This window comes from Acytostelium subglobosum, assembly GCF_000787575.1.
Source record: "Acytostelium subglobosum LB1 DNA, scaffold: scaffold14, whole genome shotgun sequence".
In the NCBI taxonomy this organism is placed as follows: domain Eukaryota; phylum Evosea; class Eumycetozoa; order Acytosteliales; family Acytosteliaceae; genus Acytostelium; species Acytostelium subglobosum.
Genome location: NW_012236519.1, coordinates 649443 through 676824, shown reverse-complemented (window position 1 = coordinate 676824; position 27382 = coordinate 649443). Strand labels below are relative to the sequence as shown.

At 43.3% G+C, this 27382-nt stretch overlaps 7 protein-coding genes across 7 annotated transcripts; 5 read left to right on the top strand and 2 right to left on the bottom strand.

The window, feature by feature from the left end:
- Nucleotides 1-592: 592 nt before the first annotated feature.
- On the top strand, nucleotides 593-3261 carry SAMD00019534_072820 (hypothetical protein; the record flags this gene model as incomplete). The annotated part of the gene is made up of 5 exons (XM_012897689.1): nucleotides 593-1360; nucleotides 1444-1563; nucleotides 1644-2325; nucleotides 2394-2937; nucleotides 3012-3261. The coding sequence occupies 5 exons, from the start codon at nucleotides 593-595 to the stop codon at nucleotides 3259-3261; spliced, it is 2364 nt and encodes a 787-aa protein (XP_012753143.1).
- Nucleotides 3262-3490: 229 nt separating this feature from the next.
- On the bottom strand, nucleotides 3491-6208 carry SAMD00019534_072810 (hypothetical protein; the record flags this gene model as incomplete). The annotated part of the gene is made up of 2 exons (XM_012897688.1): nucleotides 3491-6007; nucleotides 6089-6208. The coding sequence occupies 2 exons, from the start codon at nucleotides 6206-6208 to the stop codon at nucleotides 3491-3493; spliced, it is 2637 nt and encodes an 878-aa protein (XP_012753142.1).
- A 703-nt stretch (nucleotides 6209-6911) lies between these two features.
- Nucleotides 6912-8440, top strand: SAMD00019534_072800 (hypothetical protein; the record flags this gene model as incomplete). The annotated part of the gene is made up of 3 exons (XM_012897687.1): nucleotides 6912-7562; nucleotides 7714-7914; nucleotides 7982-8440. Coding segments are annotated over 3 exons (1311 nt in total), but the record flags the coding sequence as incomplete, so codon positions are not given.
- Nucleotides 8441-8986: 546 nt separating this feature from the next.
- Nucleotides 8987-10366, top strand: SAMD00019534_072790 (hypothetical protein; the record flags this gene model as incomplete). The annotated part of the gene is made up of 2 exons (XM_012897686.1): nucleotides 8987-9068; nucleotides 9198-10366. The coding sequence occupies 2 exons, from the start codon at nucleotides 8987-8989 to the stop codon at nucleotides 10364-10366; spliced, it is 1251 nt and encodes a 416-aa protein (XP_012753140.1).
- A 791-nt stretch (nucleotides 10367-11157) lies between these two features.
- On the top strand, nucleotides 11158-13478 carry SAMD00019534_072780 (hypothetical protein; the record flags this gene model as incomplete). Its single annotated transcript, XM_012897685.1, has 3 exons — nucleotides 11158-11833; nucleotides 11952-12150; nucleotides 12299-13478. The coding sequence occupies 3 exons, from the start codon at nucleotides 11158-11160 to the stop codon at nucleotides 13476-13478; spliced, it is 2055 nt and encodes a 684-aa protein (XP_012753139.1).
- Nucleotides 13479-15445: 1967 nt separating this feature from the next.
- SAMD00019534_072770 (hypothetical protein) lies at nucleotides 15446-19344 on the top strand (the record flags this gene model as incomplete). The annotated part of the gene is made up of 3 exons (XM_012897684.1): nucleotides 15446-15542; nucleotides 15631-15817; nucleotides 15891-19344. 3 exons carry the CDS (start codon nucleotides 15446-15448, stop codon nucleotides 19342-19344), a joined length of 3738 nt encoding a protein of 1245 aa, XP_012753138.1.
- Nucleotides 19345-19559: 215 nt separating this feature from the next.
- SAMD00019534_072760 (hypothetical protein) lies at nucleotides 19560-20592 on the bottom strand (the record flags this gene model as incomplete). The annotated part of the gene is made up of 3 exons (XM_012897683.1): nucleotides 19560-20185; nucleotides 20253-20382; nucleotides 20476-20592. 3 exons carry the CDS (start codon nucleotides 20590-20592, stop codon nucleotides 19560-19562), a joined length of 873 nt encoding a protein of 290 aa, XP_012753137.1.
- Nucleotides 20593-27382: the final 6790 nt, after the last annotated feature.

Sequence of the window (27382 nt, the reverse complement as noted above, 5' to 3'; positions counted from 1 at the left end):
GTATAAGTTATAATAATATAATATGTATATATATGTTTATATTGAGAGTGATTAAACAATATGGAGGCTCAAAGTAAACATCATCATCTGATGCTCTCTGACCCTTCCACCATTGGGTGAACTTGACACACACTCTATCATCTCAGTCATCAGTCAGCATGCAAAAAATACACAAAAAGAGGGGCTCAGCACACTTTGAATGTTTTGTTCTGACTTTTGTTTGACTTTGACCCACCAACTAATATTGTGAAAGTAACGTTACCTTGATCACAATAAACCAAATTAATCTTTAGATTATTAATATTCAAGTTGAATATATATTGATGTTGATATCTAATTTATTAATATTTATTTATCTTTATATATAAAAAATAAAGATATATATAAAATGAACGAAGAATTCTTCCTTGGACCTTTCAACACTACATGGATATTTGACTTTGTTGGGATGTGTGAGTGGGAAAAAGGTGATTCTGATCAAATGCAAACAACACTTTCAGTGGATGGATGTGTTGGGACCTCAGTGTTGGTACATTCATAAAGTAAACATTATTCATACATATATTTACACATAACACAGAGATAGAACTCAATGGATTACTTGGACTCTATCACACAGCCATCTACTACCACCATTGACGATACAGCCACAACAGACACGCCAACTACAACTACAACTGATGATGTTGTTGTGGCTGATGTTGATGTCCAAGTTGGAGTTGAAGTTGCAGTTGATGCTGAGGTTGTTGATGGATTGAATGTGGATGTAACCAACTACAACAATAACAAGCATGATCCAAATATAATACCAGATCATATTTTGGAGCAATGGAGAAAGGACTTTAAAAACTTGGAGGTACATCAGCAACCACCCTTGGTCGTCGCTACACCTGTTCCAGTGGTCGAAGAAACAACGCCATCACCATCATCAACAGAGACAGAGACAGAGACACTGCCATCACAATCAACTCCAACATCATCAGATGAAGGTTTGGCAACAAAAACCACATCATCACCTGATGCAAACACTCAGTCATCCAATGTAAATAGTCCTGCACCAACAACAACAACTACTGCTACTACTACACGCCAAAATGCACCAAGACCACCTACCAAGCAATCAGTGATTGATATGGATCTTGGAGTATATGGTCTGCCACAGAATACAACTGTGCGTGGTGTCTTTTGGAAGGTGGCATTGGGCTCTCTATCGAACGAGTCAAAGAGTGAATGGCCTGAACAAGCAAAGAAGCAAAGGAACAAGTATGATACATTGAAGAGAGTCTACATAGTCGATCCAAGAACAAACAAAGACAATGCCTCTGTTGCCATGGATGATCCATTATCACAAAACAAAGATGTATGTTTTGTTTCCATCAATCAATCAATCAATCAATCAATCAATCACGATCAGTCACTTACCCACCGCACAAACAATCACAGAGCGTTTGGAATCAATTCTTTGAGAATGAGACTACACAGAAAGAGATTGGACATGATATTACTCGAACATATCCAGACATTGACTTCTTTGCACGCAAGGATATTCAAGATACCATGACTGTAAGTTGGTATTTGTGATTGAGTGAGTGCAAACTCAAAGATATCTGGATAACTCACACTCCTATCCACAATCAAAACAGAGAATATTGTTCATCTTCTCAAAGCAGTATCCAAAGATCAAGTACTTGCAAGGAATGAATGAGATCTTGGCACCTCTGCTCTTTGCTTGTTATGCTGATTCACATTGGGGCGACTTTAGTCAGGTGTATCGTCTGGGCGTAAGCCCATCGACAGGTAACAATGGCGATGATGATAGCCAGAAGATAGTGGACCCATTTGGCGTGGAGTATCCAAGCCAGCCAATTCCATTCCCACTGGTTGACGATGTCGAGCAGGACCTGGCATCACTGGTACGCGATCCAAGATACTTTGAGCACGACGCCTACTTCTTGTTCGACGCACTCATGGCCAAGATTGGCAAGTGGTTTGCCTCGCCACCCAGTTCGCCAATGATCTCGTCGCAGTCCAAGAAGGACCCATTCGAGAAGTCCAACAGCAGCAGCACGTCACCAAACATTATTGTCGTGGATCAATGTTTTGAGATCTTCCATCAACTCAGCATCGTCGATCCTCACCTGCACACCTATCTCAAGGACATGTCTATCGAGCCACACCTCTACTCACTGCGTTGGCTACGTATCCTCCTTGCCCAAGTCTTCCCCATCCACAGTCTTCTCATGCTTTGGGACGCCATCTTCCGTGACTCACTCGAGTTGCTCAACAACATTTGCATCGCAATGCTACTTGTCATCCGTGATTCACGTACGTACTACTACTCATGGGACACGCATGGATATCGAACTAACTAACCAAACTACTTTACACATTAGTGATTGGCAAGGACTACTCAGAGTGTTTGCAATTGTTGTTCAACTATCCAATGACACATGATCCAACCTCATTGCTGTTCACTGCATACACTGTGGCTGAGAGGATCAAGACGATCAAGGCAGAGAATCCACATGTTAACTATGACTTTAAGCCTGTTCCAAAGGAGGCGCCAAAGCCTAAGCAAAGACCGCATTACAATATGTCATCACAGTCAAAGAAGTCTGCGACCATATCATATGGATCATCATCATCATCATCAGCTAGTAGTGGACAGAGCTTATCAGCAGCAGCACCAGTGACCAGACTATCAAACTCTTCATCAGCTGTTGCACCACCATCAGTAACAACAGCACCAGCCAATCCGCCTCCCAAGCCATCCAGCAGCGGTGGATTCTTCTCAGCAGTGGCATCCACAGTGAAGATGCTCGTCACAGAATTGAATGAAATGGATACAGCTGGCGAGGTCGAGACACTCAAGGAGCGACAGATACATGTTTCCAACAGGATTGAGAGATTGATATACATCGTAGAGACTTTGAGAAAGTAAGTAGACTGTTAACTCGCATGGCATTGTTCCATTCCACCCAACTCACTCAATCAAACAAACAATCAAATAGTAATGACAATGTGGAGACTGTTCAATCAGTTCAGGAAGAACTAAAGTCAATCAAGAAGGTGTTGAATCCATGGAAGGCTGGAACATCTACACCATCACAGGCAACACCAACGACTTCGTCGCCACAACAACAATCAACATCACCAACACAACAGCTACAACACGCCACTGAGCGATCAAACAAACGACTAAGCCTTCCAACAACAGGCTCATCAGACGCTGCCCCAGAAGACTATCCAGATGTACTTTAGACAACACACCCAAAACAAGGAAGGGCCAGGACAGGCCTTTAACATTCGAAATACAATGCACTTGTGTTCAAGTGATGAACCACCCTTGATCCTTTATATATTGTTATTAATATGTAGTTGTAGTTGGTGTTACGCTTCTTGGCTGGCTGGCATTGCTGAATCAAATCGACAATGTGCTTGCTTGGGTATTATAGTATCGGTGTTTGAATGTAGATGGTAGGTGGACGACTTATGATCCACAGACGACGCATCCTTCCTCGCGACGACAGACCATTCCTTCGTAATCGACGTTCTCCTCCTCTTGTTGTTGCTGCAATGCGTTCTGGAAACGCATTGGACTGAGTACCATGCTTGGACTGCCGGGCAGACCAGCGGGACGACCACCGGGTGTCTTGTTGGTCACACTGCCTGGTGTCTTTGGTACGCCATCTGTGTTGGCACCAGCAGTGCCAGGCTCAGTTGTAGCAATCTTTTGCAACATCTGCTGGTCAACGGTGAATTGGATGGCGTCGGCAGCAGCTCTGGTTCTCAGATAGTACATGCCGGTCTTCAATCCCTTCTTCCATGCGTAGAAATGCATCGATGTGAGCTTGGGGAATGTTGGCTCGGCGATAAAGACATTGAAGCTCTGGCTCTGGTCAATGAATGCGCCACGGTCGGCGGCCATGTCGATCAGAGTACGCTGGCGGATCTCCCAAACAGTCTTGTACAACTCCTTGAGGACGTCGGGGATGCTGTCGATGTTTTGGACGGATCCACGGTTGGCAATGATTTGGTTCTTCATCTCGGGTGTCCACAGGCCCAACTCCATGAGGTCCTGCAGCAGCTGCTTGTTGACCACGGTGAACTCGCCGGCCAGCACACGGCGACTGTATATGTTGCTGGTGTATGGCTCGAACGCCTCGTTGTTGCCGAGGATCTGCGAGGTGGACGCAGTGGGCATTGGCGCAATGAGCAATGAGTTACGCAGTCCGACCTCAGAGATCTTCTGCTTGAGGCCAGCCCAGTCCCAGCGTATGGAGGGTGTCACGCCCCAGAAGTCATACTGCAAAATGCCCTTGCTTGCGGGTGAGCCGGGGAACGACTCGTAGGCACCATGCTTGGCGGCCAGCTCGTTGGAGGCGGTGAGCGCGGCAAAATAAATGGTCTCGGCGATCTCCTTGTTGAGGAGAATGGCTCCAGACGACTCGAATGGCAGACGCAGTGCGATGAACACATCGGCCAGACCCTGAATGCCGATGCCGACTGGACGGTGCTTCATGTTGGAAGCACGTGCCTCTGGCACTGGGTAGAAGTTGCGGTCGATAATCTTGTTGAGGTTGACTGTGATGGACTTGGTCACATCGAACAGACGCTGGTGATCAAACTCGAGGTCCTTGGGATTGTCAGAGCCTGGACGCTGGCGAACGTACTTGGGCAGGGCGATTGAGGCCAAGTTGCAGACAGCCACCTCATCGGGCGAGGTGTATTGGATGATCTCAGTGCAGAGGTTGCTCGAGGTGATCGTGCCAAGGTTCTGTTGGTTGGACTTGCTGTTGCAGGCGTCCTTGTAGAGGATGTAGGGCGTGCCAGTCTCGATCTGAGACTCGATGATTGAGAACCACAACTCTTGTGCCTTGACAGTGCGACGAGCAAGGCCTGGGGTGGCCTCATACTTGGTGTAGAGTGCGCGGAACTCTTCGCCCCAGCAGTCAGACAGGCCAGGGGCCTCGTTGGGACAGAACAAAGTCCAGTTGTCATTGTTCTCAACACGCTCCATGAACAGATCTGGGATCCACAGTGCGTAGAAGAGGTCACGTGCACGCGCCTCCTCTTTTCCGTGGTTCTTCTTCAGCTCGAGGAACTCGTTGATGTCGGCGTGCCATGGCTCGAGGTAGACGGCAAAGGCGCCCTTGCGCTTGCCACCACCCTGGTCGACGTAACGGGCAGTGTCATTGAACACACGCAGCATGGGCACCAGGCCGTTGGATGTGCCGTTGGTGCCACGGATGTAGGAGCGAGCGGCACGAATCTTGTGCACAGAGAGACCGATGCCACCAGCAGACTTGGAGATGAGAGCGCACTGCTTGAGCGTGTCGTAGATGCCGTCGATCGAATCCTCCTTCATCTGAATGAGGAAGCAAGAAGACATCTGAGGCGAGGGAGTTCCCGAGTTGAACAGAGTGGGCGTAGCGTGGGTGAACAGACGGTTGGAGAGCAGCTCGTATGTGTGAATGGCCGAGTCCAGATCTTCGCCGTGGATGCCGATCGAGACACGCATCAGCATGTGCTGGGGTCGCTCGACGATTATGTCGTTGATGCGGTGCAGATAGCTCTTCTCCAGAGTCTTGAAGCCAAAGAAGTCGTAGCCAAAGTCGCGTCTGTAGTCGATCACCTGCTCCAAGCGCGTGGCGTTGGCGCGGACGATGCGGATGAGCTCGTCCGAGACCAGCGGGGCGTGCTTGCCCGTCTTGACATTGACGAATGCGTACTGCTTCTCGACGGTCTCGAGGAATGAGGTGCTGGTCTGCTTGTGCAAGTTGCTGATGGAGATACGAGCGGCCAACACGCCGTACTCGGGGTGCTTGGTCGACATGTAGGCGGCAGTCTCAGCGGCCAAGTTATCCAACTCAGTAGTCTTCACACCAGGGAACACTCCACTGGCAACCTTTTGTGTCACCTCTGTTGGATCAATAATATCAGTATTCAACTTTGGTTCCATATCGCATAGTGCTTGCAATCTTGCTGTGATCTTATCGTATTGTACCTGTTTGTTTAATTGTTTAATTGATTAATTGATTGATTGTTAGTGAGTGTATGAACTATGTAGAGATGAAGATAGACGTACATTTGCCTTTGTTCCATCTCTCTTGATAACAAACATCTTTCCACTTGGTGTTGATTGTTGTTGTGTTGTCAACTGTGTTGCCGCAGTAGGCAACGGTGTTGGTTCTTTAGTTGATATCATATTATTATATATGTAATAATAATATATATATATATTAAATGTAAGTAGTATCACAAACAACTTGATTGAATGAATGATTCAAATGTTTGAGCAACAGCGAATACACAAGTGTCAATCGTTGACAATTCTTTCCCAACGAACACATCATTCACTTAATTTCGTTCGCTTCTACTAAAACATTTGAATTTGAATCAGCTCCCAACAGTGAATGAAAGGAATTGGCGGGTGATGTTAATTTATCCATTCTTTCATTCATTTCAAACCAAGTCCACAACAACAACAAGACTGGTAGGCCAATGGCCTTGTTGTTTGTCTCTTCAAGTATATTCGACAAACTCATTCTTACATCTTCATGAATGATGTTGCCGTAGACAAGTAGTTTCTTCTTCTTCTTCTGGTGAATGTTATATTTGATATGCTTCTTCATACAGAGATATTATCTCAACAATTAAGATGACAAGGATTAAGGTTGAACACAGATAATGAATGAGCCAAAGTGAGACAGAAGTTCAGTTTTTTCACAACTTAGATTTTAATGAGAAATTGATGGGATGAGGCATGTTCATTCACCAATCAACAAAAAGTTGAATATTCAACTTTTTGTTGATTGGTGAATGAACATGCCTCATCCCATCAATTAGGAGTTGTGTAAATATATATATTGAGAGAGACAAAGAAGAAGAAGAATATATAAACGATAAAGATGAATATAGATAACGAAGCAGGTATTGATGATATGTCGGTAGAGACTGGTGCCACAGCCAAGGCATCAGTGTCATCGAATGTGTTTGACTTGGAGAACTATATCAATCAGTATACTGGTTTCACAAAGATCTACAGACTGCTGTTCATAATGGATACGAGCACAGAGTTGGGTGGCGAGGCACTGGAGCGCGTTACAAAGGAGATCAAGTGCTCGCCCAACCTCGACCTCTACGCACAGTTGTGCTCGCGCATACCAAACTCCAAGCCAGACACGGCGTGGGTCGAGTCGACACACAAGAAGAACCAGCAGCAGCTCGAGCGCATCGAGCAGGAGCTCAACGCCGCCAAGGCCAACATGATCAAGGAGTCCATCCGTGTGGCGCACAACGAGCTAGGCGACTTCTATCACAACATCGGTGACTTTACCAACGCGCTCAAGTGCTACGTGCGCACTCGTGACTACTGTGCCACACCCAAGCACATCCTGGCCATGTGCTTCAACATCATCCGCACGGGCATCGACATGAACAACTACATACACGTCGTCAACTACGTCACCAAGGCCGAGCAAACCCCCGACCTGGACCAGACGTCCATCGCCAAACTTCGCTCCGCCATCGGTCTCTCCAACCTCGAGAACAGCAAGTACAACGTCGCTGCCAAGAAGTTCATCGAGACTCCATTCGATACAACTGGTGCCCTTTCAGAGGTATGTATCATCGTGTTTGATTGATTGATTGATTGAGTAGTGAGTGAGAGTGATCGAGGCCATCAACTAACATGATCCACATCATACTTAGATGATATCCCCACAAGACATTGCTGTTTATGGAGGTCTGTGCGCATTGGCCACATTTGATCGCTCTGAACTCAAGAGAAAGGTCATTGACAACACAGTCTTTAGGAACTACTTGGAGCTCGTTCCAGAGATCAGAGAGCTTATCAACGACTTCTACAACAGCAAATACAGTTCATGTCTGAACTACCTCGAGAAGTTAAAGGTATGATCATCCATCGTACTCAATCAATCCAAGCAATCACTAACCAATCACAATGGACACTCCACAGCCAACACTTCAACTGGATCTTCATTTGCATGATCACATTGACAAGCTGTACCAGAGGATCAGATCAAAGGCTTTGATCCAGTACTTCTCGCCATTTTCATCGGTGGATCTCAATGTGATGGCCACGGCGTTCAATACAAACGTGGCATCGTTGGAGAAGGAACTGAGCAAATTGATTATGGACGATTCGATCTCTGCCCGTATCGACTCACACAACAAGCGATTGTACGCACGCAAGACCGATCAGCGCAGTGTCACCTTTGAGAAGTCGCTCCAAGTCGGTCGCGACTTCCAGACCACCAGCAACGACACCCTCCTCCGTCTCAACATGCTCAACAACAACCTCACGTCCAACAGTGGTTTGCAACGTCAACATCGTGACGACACCAAAATGATGATGTTTGGTGATCGTCCATCGATGAACATGCCATCACACTTCTTTGGCGGTGGATACAACCATTAAGTATATATGTTGTCCATCCTTTCATTCAATCTCCACATTCAATCATTCAATCATTCATTCAATAATTCTTGTGTCACACCAATCCAAACCAATTCCCAACGAATAAACCAACCAACCTGATGTACATCAATAATCCTCTTATTCATAGTAACAACCTATGATTGTCGTCGCGTCATTGTTCCCCAACGTCTTGTCTTGTCTCGACTTTCCCTCATCAATCAATTCATTTACTTGCCCTCATTCATTCATTCCTTCGCGTCAACTACAGCGGCAACAACACTAGCGTGTCAATTAATTAGTTTGGGGTTGAAGTTGAAGAAGTTCATGAGTTGCTTCGTCATCACTCTCATCTTTGAGGTTGTTTGAGTAATTATTTTGAAATAAATTTTAATTTTTTGGTGACTCCTCACACTTGCTACCATACCTGACCAATCTGTTCATCAGATATTTGTACTTGTACTCTCAGACTTTAGTCTGTCATTCATTCATACATACATAACTTGTTGTAATTATATTAACACATATATACATATATTATATAGAATGAGAATCGCTGCTGTATTGTTGGTTGTTCTTATGGTCAGCTTGGCTTCTGCCTCTGTCCACTTCCAAGAGACCTTCGGTGGTATGTACTCTAATCAATCATTCAATCAATCAACTCATTCAACTTATTCAATCAATCAAATGATTGAATGAATGAATGAACATTCCTTCTCTAACATATAATCAATCAATCAATAAATCAATTTTTTAGACGACTGGACTTCCAGATGGGTCGCCTCAAAGTGGAAGGTCGAGGATGGAACTGCAGGAAAGTTCATCCAAACTGCTGGAAAGTGGTATGGTGATGCCCAAGATGATAAGGGTATCCAGACTACCCCAGATGCCCGTTTCTACGCCACCTCTGCCAAGTTCACTCCTTTCTCCAATGAGGGCAAGGATTTGGTCGTTCAATTCACCGTCAAGCACGAGCAGAAGCTCGACTGTGGTGGAGCCTACATCAAGCTGTTGCCAGCCACCGTCGACCAGGAGAACTTTGGCGGAGACTCTGACTACTACATCATGTTTGGTCCAGATATCTGTGGAAACTCCAAGCGCACTCACTTGATCTTCAACTACAAGGGCAAGAACCACTTGGTCAAGCGTGACATCAAGGTCGAGTCCGACCAGTTGACCCACCAGTACACCCTGGTCGTCAAGTCAGACAACTCGTACGTCGTCCTCATCGACAACGTCGAGGCCCAGTCCGGCACCTTTGTCGAGGACTTTGACTTTTTGCCACCAAAGCAGATCAAGGATCCAAACGAGTCCAAGCCAGCCGACTGGGTTGACGAGAAGGAGATCAACGACCCAGAGGATGTCAAGCCCGCCGACTGGGACACCATCCCAGCCACCATCGTCGACCCAGAGGCCCAGAAGCCCGAGGACTGGAACGATGAGGACGACGGAGATTGGGAGGCCCCAACCATCGCCAACCCAGAGTACAAGGGTGCCTGGTCCGCCAAGAAGATCCCCAACCCAGAGTACAAGGGTCCATGGGTCCACCCAATGATCGACAACCCCGAGTACAAGGAGGATGCCGCCATTTACACTTACAGCAACATCGGTGCCGTCGGTTTCGAGTTGTGGCAGGTCAAGTCTGGCACCATCTTTGACAACATCCTCGTCGCCGACACCGTCGAGGAGGCCAAGGCCTTCTCTGCTGCCCACTTCGAGAAGAACCAGGCTGGCGAGAAGAAGATGTTCGACGACATCGAGGCCAAGAGAGCCGAGGAAGAGAAGGCCAAGCGTGACGAGGAGGCCAAGAAGGCCGCCGAGGCTCAGCCCGCCGCCGAGGAGGAGACCGAGGAGGAGGTTGTCAAGACCACCACCAAGGAGGATGTCAAGGTCACCAAGAAGGCCGACACTCACGACGAGCTTTAAACACCTTAGGAAATAAATCTGTCTCTCTAATATCAACCAATGAGTTTTTTTGTTGTCGATGTCCTTTCACAATATGGTGATGGATAATAAGTGTAGTGATCACTTCCCCCCCCAGTACACCACTAAAGGCCCAAACGATCACCACCACTCATTCACACACAATCAACATTAATGTTTATCGATCAGCGAAGGGGGAAGCGAGATGTGATGGTGGTGTGCATTGATCAACACACACGAATACACACACAACAGGAAGGGGGACGATCAATCCTTTGTGTTTCAGTTGAGTTGCTCTTGCCTGTCTGTTGCCCGCCACATTCTAATACACAAAGTACCTTGCTTGCATCATCATCTAATTCATCTTAGTGAGAGCGAGGGATAAGATAGTGGAGTGATTGCCTTTATTGTTATTATTATGTTATTATCCAACCGTTAGATGTGATTGATTGATACACACATATACACATACACACTCCGACATCCATCCATTCATTCTTACAGCTGAGTGATCACCATTCAATCACCATCCATTCATTAATATATTTTGTACATACCAACAACAACAACATCAACAACAACATTATCCATCCAAGAACATTAGATTGATCGATCAATCTGCAGGAAAGGAACCAACTATCCATTCAATCAATCAATCAATCCAAGATAAACAAATGACAGACACATCAATAACATTTCGATCGCCACCAAGGTCAACGGTGGACGCTCAATTCAATGTACCAACAACGAATAATAATAGTTTGACACCATCATCACCGCGATCATCAAGTCTGATGATGCCACCCCCACCACCTCCAGAGGAGCACCACTATGTGGGCCGCTGGTCAATCCTGCACAGCAAGATGAAGAGCATACCCGACTCATTGGGCCAGAAGCGCGGCTCCATCCTCATCGAGCACATGCCCGACATCCACAAGTTGACCTCATCACAGATCATCACGACAATCCGCGAGGAGCCGGCCAGCCCGGTCGACGACGCCTCGGACAACAGCAGCATGGGTGGCGCAGGCAGTGGCAACGGCCACACGGTGGTCGTGGCGGCGACTGATCATGGCAGCGGCAGTCCGCGCCAGCCCAGCGACGGGCTCGTGTTCACAGGCATCAAGATGTTCAACGACAAGCCAAAGCGAGGCGTGGACTTCTTCGTGGGCATCCACCTGCTGGAGAAGACCCCAGCGTCCATCTCAGAGTTTCTGCACACCTGCACACTACTCAACAAGCGATCGATTGGTGACTATCTTGGCGAGAGCGATCAGTTCTGTATAGACACTTTGGAGGCGTTCATCGCGCGATTCAACTTCCAGGACTTGGACTTTGACATGGCACTACGACAGCTACTCTACTGTTTCCGTCTGCCTGGCGAGGCACAAAAGATCGACAGGATCATGCTAAGGTTTGCCAATCAATTCTACAAAGATAATATCAAGAGTGGAATATTCGAGGATCCAGGTATGGTATCATGATGAAGTCGCGACTTGTGGTGTGGCGGGCGTATGGCCACACGCCGCCGGCGTGAGCATGATCAATCAAGCTGACACACATTCATAACCATCATGATGACATTTAGACGCTGTATATATATTGGCCTTTGCAATTATTATGTTGAACACTGATTTGCACAGCCCATCAATCAAGTCGACGTTGACCAAACAGCGTTTCATTCGATCACTCACAGGAATCAATAATGGAAAGGACCTCCAACTCGAGTATCTGGAGGACCTCTACGATCGTATACTATCAGATGAGATCAAGTTAGATCCAAGTCAGTAGGTATCTCTTCGACTTTTGTGTTTCCGGCGTGTGGCCGCAGATACAATTTGTGCCGCCACACTTGGCTGGCGTGTGGCGGTCATACTCGGAACACATGTTAGTTACCAGCAACACAAACTAACAAACTATCTAACTCATCAATAGAGCGCAATTCCCATATGCAGTAAAGAAAGGATGGTTATATATTAGGAGCAAGGGCAAGGTTACAGACAAGTGGAGCAAGAAGTGGTGCATACTCAATGATGGATCATTATACTTCTTTAGGAAGCCAACCGATACAATACCCATAAGATACTTGCATCCAACAGTTATAACTCAACAGGGCAAGGAGGTGAAGGGTCGCAAGAATTGCTTCATGCTGAACCACTCGTCGCAGTTCACAGAGCTCATCCATCACACCAAGCAGTTCACAGTCAAGTCGTTGGCGGCGCTGCAGCGCGAGCAGCGTCCCATCTATGAGAAGCTGGCACAGCGCGATCAGGCCCGTCCCGCGTACTTCTGGGACAGCCTCCTCATGTCGATGGATGGAGGCGGCGGCATTGGCACGGGAGTCCGTCTGGAGGCGGTCGACGACTTGGACACCGAGTCCATCTCGTCGCTCGATACCATCTCGGAGCATTCAGCGCCATCTTCATATTATGATGAGGACACGGGCTCGATCTCCTCGTCGCCGTTTGACTCATCGCCATTCTCGTCGTCCGTGCCCCAGCCACACGTTCAATACCTGAACATCAGAGATCCCAAGAAGAAGGGCTTCTCGCTCAAGATTGGCAAGGAGAGGAAGCAGGACACGTCACACTCGCACTCGTCCTCGACCACGACATCCAGCGGCAACAGCACACATGTACAAAGTAGTCCAATGCACACACCTCCCACCACCAGCGGTGTCTTGACGCCGTCGTCGTCATCATCGTCGACGCGACCACATTCAACACACTACTCTGGCAGGCCTCTTGGCATCATTCGCACGTCCAGTTTCCAGTCCTTGACACCATCATCCAACAATCATAGCAATAGTAGTAGTGCGTCTGGCACGCCAAATATGGCGCCGCCAGTGCTCGTCACGCCACCGCCACCCATCGACTTACTTGGAACCAATGATCCACGTGATATAAGCGCCAACAACAGCAACAGCAACAACAACAACAATATCGATTATCACTTGAAGCAACTACAGATAAAGATGTCCAAGTCAGCCAAGAAGCACTCGACCTGTCTTCTACTCAGCACAGACACCAGACGAGAGATGGAGTCATGGACGCGATTAATCATCACTCAATTCCAGAAGCAACAACAGCCTCCTCGTGTCATCCCCACGGCCTAATCATGGTGTGTGAGTGTGTGGCCCGGGCCGGGGATGGATGGATGGGTTTGGACTGGTCCTGTCCTGTCCTGTCCTGTTATATTAATAAACTAGCTTAAGCCGCACAAACAGTAGTCTCCGGGCTTTGGTCGGATGGATTGATGGATGTCTATAACCTTGATATGTTACCATACTGCAATGATCACCTCTTTCTCGATCATGGTTACACTTTTGATTGATTGATTGATTGATTGAGTCCATTCTTTCGTACATCTCACCCAACAACAAGTTAACTAACCAGTTTAGTTCCAAAAGTGAGAGATTGAAATCTATCTAATATATTCGTTTATTATAAACCGATACCTAGGTATCCATCTTCCAGCTTCCACCTCATCACATGATCACAAATCAAATGACCCCATCTGGTAATAAAGCTTTGCAGCAACAATCGAGGCAAAGGACCTTAAACCGAGTTTACTATGTTCGTCAATATACCCTTTATTGGGTATTTAATTTATTGTTACTGTCACTCTCTGACTAATTGATTGGTTCAAGGAAGATCAAAAACAATCACTTTCAATTCAACCCAAACCTCCCAAGCAACCTCAGACTCTGACCCCATAACTGTTGACAAGTATGTTGTTTTGATTGGTTGATGAGTTGTAAGTTGGGTGATCAATTAAAGAATGTATGCTTACTGCTGATGTAATAAATTGATTCCATGAAGATGGAAAGGAAAGTATGATGATGAGGTGGAGTGACTTGACACCAAACAAACAGATAGATATTGATTGATTGAATCCTCACAAAGTGCTTATGCAAGCAATAACACATTCGTGTGTTTGTATTTTGGGATGATCCATTAATATATTCATTGAATACTATTGGTTGGGTATCGAAGCCAGAGTTTCAGTCAAAGCTTTGGCTTGTTTGACCAGACGATACCACCCCACTCGTGTTTAACAATTCTGATCTAATAATGGATATTTATGGATCTGGTCCTAATTAATTAATGAGTAGTTGTCGGGGTTGGGGCTGGCTTAGGCTTGACTTGGGCAGATGGAAGGATAAGGGCCAAATAGTCTGACGTCAGAGGCACACCCACTTCCCCATCATCAATATTGATTAAACTTGCCCAACCTACATTTGCACTGTTTTTGACAATGTTGGGTGAGTTGGTGAATGTTGGTTGAACAAACACTCACACAATCACACATACACACACATACAGATAGGCAGATACAAATGCATTCATCTTGTGATAGATAGAGTGTAGTGTGTGGGGGTGGTTGATCGTGCTACCCATCTAGACACACACACACACACACTCAGACGACTCTTTATTACTGAACATGTATAACTTCATGATCACCAACCTCACCCCACTCACACACACGATCACACACACATAACATATTCGATCAATCAATCAATAACTAACAAACAACTACATTGGAATGCAGCCAACACAAAAATCTTCCACACCCTGTGATTTCAGATAACTGCTCATGATCAAGGTGCACAGCTAAATGATGTAACAAGTACTTGTATGTCTGTTGACGAGTGCCAGCACCAACCTCTTTGTGCCCTCCCCCCAAACTAACAACAAACACTGTTGCCATCCATCAAAAGACGACAGGACGATGCACCTTCTGCATGCCACTCAGTCCTGCCATGCCATGCATGCCCTTGACTACTTGCCAATCATACAAAGCCCTCTATCATACCATGCCTTGCCCATCTAATGTACATTGACATGAAGGGGTTGGTTGAGGTGTTCGTGGTGGTCGTGGTGGAAGTAAGAGTGGCTTGGCTCACCAGATTGATTGATGATGTTGACGACCAGATGATGTTTGGTTGGAACAAACAACAAACCTATTTAAGACCTTCAATTGTCAGATCATCAATTCCATCAAACAATCAATCATCTGTATTTCTTAAACAAACATTTAATATTACTAACTATTTATATATATATACTTCAAATAATGAAGACGAGTACTACATCTGTATTATTAATATTGACTATTGTCCTGGCAACATTTGCCACTCCATCCCAGTCCGCTGGATTGGTCGATGCCGAGAGTATGTATTTAATAATATCCAACCAGTCCATCCATCACTTCCCTTGGCTAATCAATCATTTTCCATCAATTTCCCCAAATCAATCCAGAGGCTGCATTGAACTTAATTGGTCAATTGCTTGGTCTTCTTGGACTTGGCGATAATGGATGTTCCAGCCCATTGGTCACTTGTAATGATGCCGGCACCAACGTCATTGGTCTCCAACTCAAGCCCAGTTTGCTGAACCTCAATATTGTTCCAGCTGATCTCTCAGCGTTCACCAAGCTCCTTGATCTGTAAGTTCCACCATCACTGGAACTATTCCACCCACGACCACACTCATACTAACTCAATCAATCAATCGAATAGTTTGATCGAGGATGGTGTACCAGTGAACGCCAACTTCTGGAACTTTGCCTCCAACCCCAACATCTCATCGATCACATGTGCTGGAAAGTGTTTCTCATCGTTGCCACTGTCAAACCTTGGTTTGGCCTTCCCAAGCACCCTGAACACCCTGAACATTGGTGCACTGAACGTTGCCCTGCCATCCACCATCTTCCAGAACGCCTTGAAGACCTTGAACATCGGCTCCATCATCTCTGGTGGTGTGCTCCCCGAGATCACCGCAGTGAACAACCTGCTCAACAGCCTGACCGTGCCCTGCACCAACGGCCTGCTGCCATTGTCCTGGGGTGGCAACCTCACCGCACTCGTTGACCTCACCATCAACGTTGCCACCAACCCACTCACCTTCAACAACTTCCACCTGTTTGACACGATCGCCGACACCCTCAACCTTGTCCTCAACTTTGCCAATGGCGTCACCACCTCGGTCATCCCACCAACCCTGCTGACCACCCCATTCGCCTCGCTCTCCATCTCTGGCAACGGTCTCAAGTTGTCGGCCGCTGGCATCCTCGACCTCTCAGCCAACCCCAACCTGAACTTCTTGAAGCTTGACGGCTGCACCACCCTGCTCGGCCAGCTGACCCTCCCAGGCCTTGCTGTCCACGCCGATGCCAACGTCGCCCTCGAGCTCGCCGGTCTGGTGAACGCCAACGTCCTCGCCAAGCTTGACCTCAATGTGCTCGACTCGCTCTCCCTCGACTTCATCAATGGCGTCGTCTCCTCTGTCATCCCATCCAACCTCCTCTCCAACACCCTCAACTCACTCTCCATCCTTGGCGATGGCCTCAAGCTCGGCTCCAACGGCGTCCTCGACCTCACCAACTGCAAGAACCTGCAGGCCATCACTCTCAATGCTGCCACCACCCTGTTTGCCCAGCTGACCCTCCCAGGCATTGCTGTCCACGCCAACGTCAACATCTCGCTCTCACTCCTCGGCCTAGTCAACCTCAACGTCGTTGCCAAGATCGATGTCAACGCATTCAACGACCTCTCGCTCGGCTTTGCCCAAGGTGCCACCGTCGGTCTGCTCCCATCAACAGTGCTCAACTCATCGCTCCTCTCCTCGTTGTCCATCCTTGGTGATGGTGTCAAGGTTGATGCCAACGGACTCCTCGACCTCTCTGGCCTCCCCAACCTGCAGTCGCTCTCCCTCGTTGGTTGCAACTCCCTGCTCTCCACACTCAAGCTCCCCGGCATCAAGCTGCCACTCAACATCAGCCTGCTTGACCTGGACCTCGGTAACCTTGTCGACCTCTCCATCCTCTCCAAGCTCAACCTCAACCTCTTGAACAGCCTCAACCTCGGCTTCCTCGACGGTGTCATCCCCTCTGTCATCCCACCCAACCTCCTGTCTGCCCCACTTTCAGTCCTCTCAATCGTTGGTGATGGTCTCAAACTTGATGTCAGCGCCGCTGGTATCCTCGATCTCTCTGCCAACCTCAACCTTACCTCGCTCTCCCTCACCGGATGCACCACCCTCCTCAAGGGTCTCGCTCTCCCAGGTATCAAGGTTGCTGCCAACGTCGATGTTGCCCTCGCTCTCGGTGGCCTGCTCGATGCCTCCGTTCTCGCCAAGATCAACCTCAACGTCCTGGGTGCCCTCGACCTCGACTTTGATGCCAACGCCGTCGTCTCTGTTGTTCCCGCCAACTTGCTGACTGCCAACCTTGCCTCCATCTCCATCACTGGTGATGGTCTCAAGCTCGATGTCAACGCCGCTGGTATCCTCGATCTCTCTGCCAACGTCAAGCTCGACACTCTCAACCTCCTTGGCTGCAACTCCCTCCTGTCCGGTCTCCAGCTCCCAGGCATCAAGGTCAACGCCAACGCCAACGTCGACCTCTCACTGGGCGGTCTCCTCGACGTCAGCGCCATTACCAAGATCCACCTCGACGCCTTCAAAGCACTCAACCTCGACTTTGACCTCGGTGCAGTTGTCTCTGTCATCCCATCCAACTTGCTCGGCTCGACCCTTGCCTCCATCTCCATCAACGGTGATGGTCTCAAGCTCGATGTCAACGCCGCTGGTATCCTCGATCTCTCTGCCAACATCAACCTGAACTTCCTCGCCCTCAACGGTTGCTCAAGCCTTTTGGGCCAGCTCCAGTTGCCAGGCCTCAAGCTCAACGCCAACGTCAACGGAAAGGTTGCTGTTGTCCTCGCTGGTCTCCTCGACGCCAACGTTGTTGCCAAGATAAACCTCAACCTGCTCGATGCTATCTCCCTCGACTTCAACGCCGGTGCCATCGTCTCTGTCATCCCATCCAACCTGCTCACCTCAACCGTCGGCGCCCTCACCATCACTGGCGATGGCCTCAAGCTTGACATCAGTGCCGCTGGTCTCCTCGACCTGTCTGCCAACGCCAACCTGAACGCCCTCTCCCTCCTCGGATGTACCTCCCTGTTTGCCAACATCACCGTTGGACCAGGCATCAAGGTGCACGCCAATGCCGATGTCGCCCTGACCATCCGCGGCATCACCGCTGGCGCTCTGGCCAACATCAACCTGAACGCCTTTGCCTCGCTCGACCTCGGCGACAACCTGCTCGACATTGACATCAAGACCCTTGGCCTGCTCGACCTCTCCCTCTCCAAGCTCAACCTCTGCAACCTCAGCAACAACTTGCTCACTGGTGTCGTCCCATCCAGCCTCTGCCAGATCGGAGCCAATGCAGTCATCGACTTGTCCAACAACCAGCTCTCTGGTCAATTGGCCTCTTGTTTCCTCTGTGAGTTGGCCACCTTCCGTGCTGCCTTCCTCGGCAACAACTTCACCAACTTCAACATCAACACCTCCCTCTCACTGGGTTGCCCAACACTCAAGGTCAACACTGTCGTTGCCGTGTCCACCGTCGGAGGATTGGTCAAGGTCTCTGGAGTTGACTTGGGCTGGGTGATCGCCGCCATCACATCTGGTCTCGACGTTGAGGTCATCACACCCAACCTCGAGTTTGGCTTCAAGGTACCATCAGGCTCAGGCACTGGCTTCAACGCTTCGTTCAACTTCCATACCGACATCCCACTCAGCGTCACCTGGGGCTACTTGCCACCAGCCATCTCCAATGTCAAGATTGGCCTCTCAGCCGGCGCCTCGCTCACCATCACCGGTACCAACTTTGGTAACGTCGCCACCAACGTCAAGGTGACCATCGATGGCGTGCTCCAGACCATCAGCTCATGTGACCACAACGTCATTGTGTTGTCTGGCAACACAGTCACCGTTGCAGGTGATCACACCGTTGCCGTCGATGTCAGTGGACAAGTGATCTCGACCACAGCCAACATCCAGGCACCAACTGCCAGCAGCACCACCGACAGCACCACTGCCAACCCATCATCAGCGTCCCTTGTCTCGATCAACGTCATTGCCATCCTCTTGTTGAGTGTCCTCGTCTCAATGTTGGCTCTCTAAACAAGCTACCTAGCTATCTTGTTAGTAAAGTAACAAACATATTTGTATATAGGTCCAATATATTAATAGATGGACCCTATTATTATTTATAACAATATATACTATCATTAATAAATACATAATATATATTCACGCAAACTCCAATCATCTGGAATTATTCCAATCACTCACACACGTTCCAATCAATCAATCAAAGACTTAGCGAATCTATTGGTTTATTGTCTTGGTGATGGGTATGACCTGGAGAAGTCCAACTCGTTGGACTTGAAGTGTGCCTCACCAATCCTTTGGACATAGTCAACGAGGTTGCGATGTGTCTTGAGTGCTGCGCCCGCTGGCGATTGGATTATCTCAAAGGCAAACTGTGCCAGCACGGAGAACAAGCTCACATCCACCAAGGCAATCTCATTTCCAAGCAAGTAGGGCTTGTCTCCCAGACGACGTGCCAGTGCATCGATGTCCTTTGCAGCGCGCTCATAGATCTCGTCTCTTTCGTATCTGGAGATACCAACGCTGTACAACTGCTTGCTGGTGCCGCTCAATGAGAATCGCTTGACAAGGACGCTCATTGGGAATGGTACACTGGCGAACACAGCCTCGATGTTGGTCGAGCAGTTCATTGGGTCCACCCATCTGCTGTACACGAGTGACCACACAGCGGCATCATCGATGAATCTACGAAGCATATGTGCCTCTGCTGCCTGATCGGGATCATTGATCTCGAATCCCTTGATGTTGAGCTTCTTGATCAAGTATTGAATGATGATGTCAGAGTCCGATACCACGTCTTCATCAAGTCGGATCCAAGGCTTCTTGTTTCTTGGACCCATGTCAAAGTTGTCTTTGTGTTGATTCAAGGTTAATGATGTGATTGATTGATTGTATGATTGTTGTGTAGTTGAACATACTGATGACCTTGAATGGGATGTTGTTGAGACGCAAGAAGAGAGACACCTTTAGAACGAATGGTGATATGTGGATCACAGGGAAGCCACCCTTGGGGAAGTCATAAAGGTATACAACACCTGGTTCAAAGGTCTATAAAGAATAGATATACAAGTGATTGATTGTATGTAAGGTAAAGGCTGAGGGTGTTGTAGTGCAGTTCAACGATGATTATCGTTGACATACATGTTGTTTCTTTCCTTTGCCTTTGAGCAAAGCACCAGTTGTTACAGCCAGTGCCAGACCAGAGAGGATAGACACTTTGTTTGAAGAGACAAATGATATCAAACTATTAAAGTCCATTATTATTATTATTATAATTATTATTATCTGTTGTTTGAATCAACTTAATAATTGATTGATTTAATCTTACACAAGACATGTCCACCGATCGATGTTGTCGGCTTGACCTGTCAAAGTTTGACCGTTGATGATGTCATTTTTTTTGATCAAGATCATGATTCTCGGAAAGGTTCCTTTTTTTTTTATCAATCTCCGATTGTCCTTAAGTTGACTGTTTTAACAATCTTAACAATTAACAAATATATTTATTCAATCATATTTGGGATATAACTCTATAAAATTTAGTAGGTGTAGGGGACTCATCAAATGGTTTAAAGTTAAGTGATGAACTGAGTATGATTGACAATTCAGGAGGTCCAAGGGCATATTTTAGTTTATCGCCGGAACCAACTTGGATAGAAAGATATTCAAGTGATGAGAATATTGTTTGTTCAAGATATGTAATGATATCTCTAACATGTTGATTGATTGTTCCATCCAATGTATACCGGATCAATGAGCTAGGATTGAGTTTAATAGTCAACGATGTAATGGATGTTTGGCAATTTGGAAGTAAATGTATAATATTGATAATATCATTAATGTTGACCAGTATAAGAGAATACTTCTTCATATAGTTCAGATTATATACATCTTGATATAATCTTTGAAGGTGTTGACTTTGTTTATGAATGAAATCTTGGTTAAGAGAAGGTTGATGAGGATCAGTTTTCTCAATGATTGTAATTTTGTTAACATTGTTGAATCTATAGATATTATGAAATTCAATATTTAGTATCAATTTCATTGTTGTAATATGTTCCAAATTGACATCCATGATATCATTATTTCTGATGACATCATTTAATATAAAATTATGTCTTTGGTCAATTGATTGAATTGGTAAGTTATAGTCCTGAATGAAATTGTTAAGATAACTGAACTTATTTTTCAGGTAGCTAGTGGAGATATCAATACTTTGAAGGTTATCATTGTTTTTGACTAAAGTCTGGTAAATTGTTTTCCAAAAATCTATAAGATCGATTTCCTCTACGAATAGATATGGTGGGAATTTAACTTCAACCATCAATGGATTGGGATCTTTTTTCTCATTGATAAAGGGGGAATAGTAATAATGATCAAAGGTAATACTTCTTAGATTAGCGGCCTTTGGTATGAATAATAAAAATTGATTTTCATGATAGTAATAAGTGTAATTCCTATCTTCTCTATATGGTACTATAAGATGTTTAAGTCTATCCAGACAACGTCCTTGGAATTCTTTGGGAATGTATCCGTTGACAAATTCAATTGTATGGATACTAAGTGGGGTATCTTGAAGTAGACAATATTCCGATCCAATATGTTTAACCGTATCAAACAGCCGAAGGGATGGAATAACATTGTTTGAAAGAATGGATGTGGTTAACCTGTGATAGAGCTTGGATACAGTTGATAATGAAATAATCCATCTTTGACGAACTTCATAATTGAATTCTCCATGTATACATAGTTCAATTATCTGTCTCTGCACAATCATTGGTAAAAATGGAATCTGTCCAAAGTTTGTTTGCCCAATATTATTATTGGTGTTTTTCTTACACAATGTAGAGTGATAGAATGTTTGTTTCTTAAACTGTTTGAACTCTTGATAATGTACACTATCCTTCCAACTTTGAATTTTGTTAAATGCTGACAATACTGTTGTCTTCCTCATTCTGTAAATATAATTGTTTTCTGGATTCAAAAAGTATGAAAGTTTAAGTAATAAAGAGACAACTCTAGAGAAATCTATTGTGTTTCCAAATGTCTGGATAGAATACTCCAAATGGTTTTGAATATTTTCTGAATAGAATGATCTTTTTCTTAATATTATATTTATATACATTATCCATAATTCATCATTGATTGAACATGTGTTGATGAAATGTATAATTGCAACATCTTGTGAGTTTGAACGTCGGTCAAAATCAGAATTCCCCTTATATAATATGGAGAATATAATAGATATATTATCAATGTTCAAAATTGATTGATTGTAACATTCAATGAGAAAGTGAGAGTTGTTTAAGTCATAAGATACATTCTCCAAATGATGAGAAATAAAACTAACTAGCTCTTGATTAAATTCATTGATTATACATTGAGTGAAAAGAGAATCTACTCTACATCTTAAAAGTAACAAGAATGCTCCAACCATAAAACATTGATTGTGTTTGTATCGATATAAATTGATTAAGCCATTAACACAAAGTTCAGGACATGGAAAATCATCTCCAACAAGGTTAATAATATTAAAGTCGGTTATAGACTCTACCAATTTTGATGGAAATGGTTGACCAGATAAAATAAAACAATTAGTTAATCCATGGATTAAGATTAACCAGGATCTTATCTTTTGAGAATTAACCAAGAGTTCTTCTTCATAATTAGGGTAGTACTAAATAATTATAATTAAATAAATTAATAAAAATCATTGGGAATATATTATATTATCTTACCTTTACAAAGGATACTCCCATCTTATTTATCATTATGTTTTTGTTGAGGTTATCCAAGTATAAAAAACAAGATTGGAAATAGAGATCAAGTTTGTCTTGATGGAAATGAGGATGAAGGATCTTGAAACACATATCATCCACTCCAAAAGGTCGATACTATCTTGTATTCGTAAAGACGTTGGCAATTAATTGTTGAGCATCATCATTATTAATTGAATCGCCTTCCAATGTAATACCAATACACTTGCTCAAATTATCAATTAAACTATTTTCATTTGTGTAATTAGATAATAAAGAATAGAATGATAATGCTTTGATAATGAATCTAATAGAAAGATTGATTGATTAAATTAATAAATTATAATAAAATTAATTAATTTTCCGAATTACTTACTCAAACACTTCATTTGAATGTTCTTTTATGAATTTTGGACATTCTTTTAGTTGAATAAAAGACAGATAGTATAATATTCCAATACCTTTTTGACTATTTTCATAATTGGTAGGAACAACATTCTTGAGAGACTGGAGTAACCATTTGTTGAACTCTTCCACCACTTTATCTTTTCCAAATGATTGAATGAAGAAATCTCTCCACATTGGGAATCCATGCCATCCTCCAAAACCATTAAACTCAAGATATGACGTCATGCACAATACATATTTGACCATTAAATCATTGATCTCCTTCTCGCTCTTTAAAGTACCAATGACAGTATTAATATAATCAACTTCCAGGACAGAACATAAATTCTTGATGTAAACATGGTGAGAACTCATTACATCTAGGTAAGCATTGGTGACTTCCAAAAGAGTGACATTAATATTATCAATGGTCGAGAACTTTGTTACATCAATATGACCATGATAATACATAGGGTCATGATAATTTGTTGTCCAAGACACTGGCCAAAATATATATTCTGTCAACAACACTTTTAGTTTTTCATTTCCATTTACTATTATCTATATATTAATAGTGTTAGTTATTTGATTGATTGATCAGTCCTATAAATATTAATTAAAATATCCAACTTACTTTGGCCACTCTAGGAAAAGAGTTGATTAAATCAGTATAGGAATTAATATTAATTAAATAATCTTTATCTGTTTCCTGGATTGCATATTTTGTATTATTAACTATTACATCAGTTAATTTATCGTCCAAAGGTAAATTCATTATTATTATTATTATTATTATTATCTGTTTCAACTATTTGTGTAGAAGTTATTAATAGAATACAGTACTTTCCTAAAAGGTCAATAACTTATTTAATATTACATTAGTAAAACAATTTTTTTTTATGTTTATTAATTTAAATCTCTAATCTAAGATTGGGACTCTATAAAATTTAGTTGGAACTCCCAATATATATTCCATTTCTTTTAGATTGAGTGATGACTCTAATATCAAGGACTGCTCATTTGGTCCCAAGCCTACCTTTTGAAGAATATCATTTGAAAAATCTCTTTTGAGAATTAAGATTGAAAAGTATTCCATTGTCGAGAATATTGGTTGTTCCAGATGATGTAATAATTCTTTGAATTGTTTTTGGAATTCTCCAGTCACCGTACTATGTACCATTTGTTTCCAATTGAGTACTATTGATAATGATGTGATTGAAGTCTTGCATTGTGGAACTAAGTTCATTATATAATTCAAATCTCCTATTTCCAATGACAGTGAATATCTTTTGGAATTCAAATTATAGACCTTATTGTACAAAATTTGAATGGGTTGTCCTTTCTGTTTGACATAGTTGACGATTTTATCTTGAGTGTCTTTGATTGATAAATTGGATAAGTTTGTAAATAGCCGGATATTTTCCAATGAATGATCTAAACTAACTTCCAAAGAAGTGATATGCTCATTATCTGATATTTTCATTTTGTCCTCTGGAAGGTCTGAAATGTTCTTTAGATGATGTTTGAGAGTAATCCAATTTCTTTTTCCAGGTTCTGTATCATTGTTTGTGGCTTCATTGGAAATGATATTGAGTTTGGGAAATGGGTTGATCAATGACATTGATGTAAAATCTATATATTGGAGGTTGGGATTCCTCTCAATATATTCTTTAGATAATTGGGAATAAAAGTCACTTGTTATATCTACATTATAATTGTAAGGAACTTCTAATTTTTTGTAGAGAGAATTATCATTTGGTTTGAAATTAAATCCATCATGATGATAGTCCAAATCAAACCYTGATACTCCTAAGATTGTTAGTTTGAAGAATGATTGAAACATATCTATTTGGATTCCGAGAAAATCTACTATATTCAATAGTATCCACATAAGGAACAATGAGGTGAAGACACCTGTCAAGACAATTTTGAAGTTGATCCTCTTGAATGTGACCAAGTGTGACATCCACTGCATTGATACTCAAGGGAGTATCTTTTAGCAAACAGAACTTGAATCCTATATTTTTGAGTTCCGAGTGAATTTTAATTGATGGCAATACTTGGTTTGTAAGAATCTCTGAACATGTTTGAAGGAAATGATTGGAAACTTGTGCCAATGATATTATCCAGTTCTGTCTAACTGAATTGATCTTGTTATTGAAATCACTTTGCAAACAAAACTCAATAATTCTATCAAGTACCAGCTTTGGCAATAATGTTGGATGTGGTTTGGACATCAACATTTTCCTATGATCTATCACTACCTTGACAAATGATTGACGTTTGAATTGTTTGAAAAGATGGTGTTGTTCTTTATAATGGTCATCTTCAAAACTTTGATGTAGTTTTAGTGCATTGAATAAACTAATCTTGATTCTCTGGTAATCTGAGTAGTGTATTTGCTTGAAATATTTATATCTGAGATATTGGAATACAACTCTTGTGAAATTGATCTCTTGTCCTTTTGATTTGATTGATTGAATTAGGAAGTTTAACATATTGTCTTCACTATCATTCCTTTTGCCAACAATAATATTCACATATTTGAACCATAACTCATCATTGCGGGAGCAAGTATCGATGAATACCAAGACTCCATCATAATGTATATAACGATTATAATTGTACTTTTGGAAAATAATTGTAATATGATTATCATTGAGTAATGATTGATTGTAACATTGAATGAGGAACTCTGAGTTTTGAATACTAACATCAAGCTCTTCCAATTTTTCATCAATGAATGTAAGTAGTTCTGGCATGTACTCATCAAAGACCAATTGAGTGAGATGAGTATGTTCTTTACATCTAAATAACAAAATAAATGCACCTTGTATGAATCTAATATCCTTTGTAGATCTATATAAATTGATCAGACCATTCGCTCCAAGATGAGGTTGGGATATTTCATCACGTACATGATTTGCCAAACCATAGCTAGTCAGATGATCCCCAACAGATTCTGGAATAGGAGAGCCATTGGCTATAAATGAGTTTGTAATTCCATCAAAGAGGATTAAAAATCCATGGTATTTTTGACCATATCCGTATAGGACCGTTCGAAATCTTTCATAGTGCTACAATATTAATTATTATAAATTAGTATTTAAGTATTTTGAATCTAATAATCAATAACTTACTTTTATAAATGATGAACCCATCATATTTATCATTCTATTCTTGTTGGCATTGTTTATGATAATGAAACACTTTTCCAAGAGTTGTTCAAAGCGGTCTTTTTGGATATGTCGATATAGAACATTGAATATAATGTTGAGATTAAATTCACAATTATATGAATTTAATAAATTAATTATTTGATCTTGTACCATCTCTTTATCAATCGTTTCATCCTCCAAAGTAATACCCAAACAATCACTAATCCTTGTTTGAAATAAATCATCATTATAATGCTCTGTTATTAAACCGTACTTTGACACATATTTAAATATGAAACTATTAATTCAAGTTCTTATATTAGTAATCCATTGGATTGATTGAATACCTAATTAATATTTACCTATATATTACCTGACTATTATCTTTGATGAACTTTGGATTGACCTCTAATTGGTATCGTATTAAGAATTCTAACACTACTCTATATTTTCTTTCAGATCCATATTGATCAATTGACTCTGTTAACTTGGTTAACAATTCATTGTTTATAAATGAATCTACTCTATCTTTACCGAAAAATTTCTTTAAATTCTTAAAACTCAATAGAAATGCTCCATTATTAAATTCAATCAAAGAATGTTTGGATAATAAATATTTAGAATAAGCCATTGCTATCCTGTCAAGCTGTTCATCATCAGTCAATGTTCCAATGAGAGTTGTGATGAACTTCTCTTCAAATAGATCTTGGGTACAAATACGGTGTATTGATGCAACTGATAGTATTG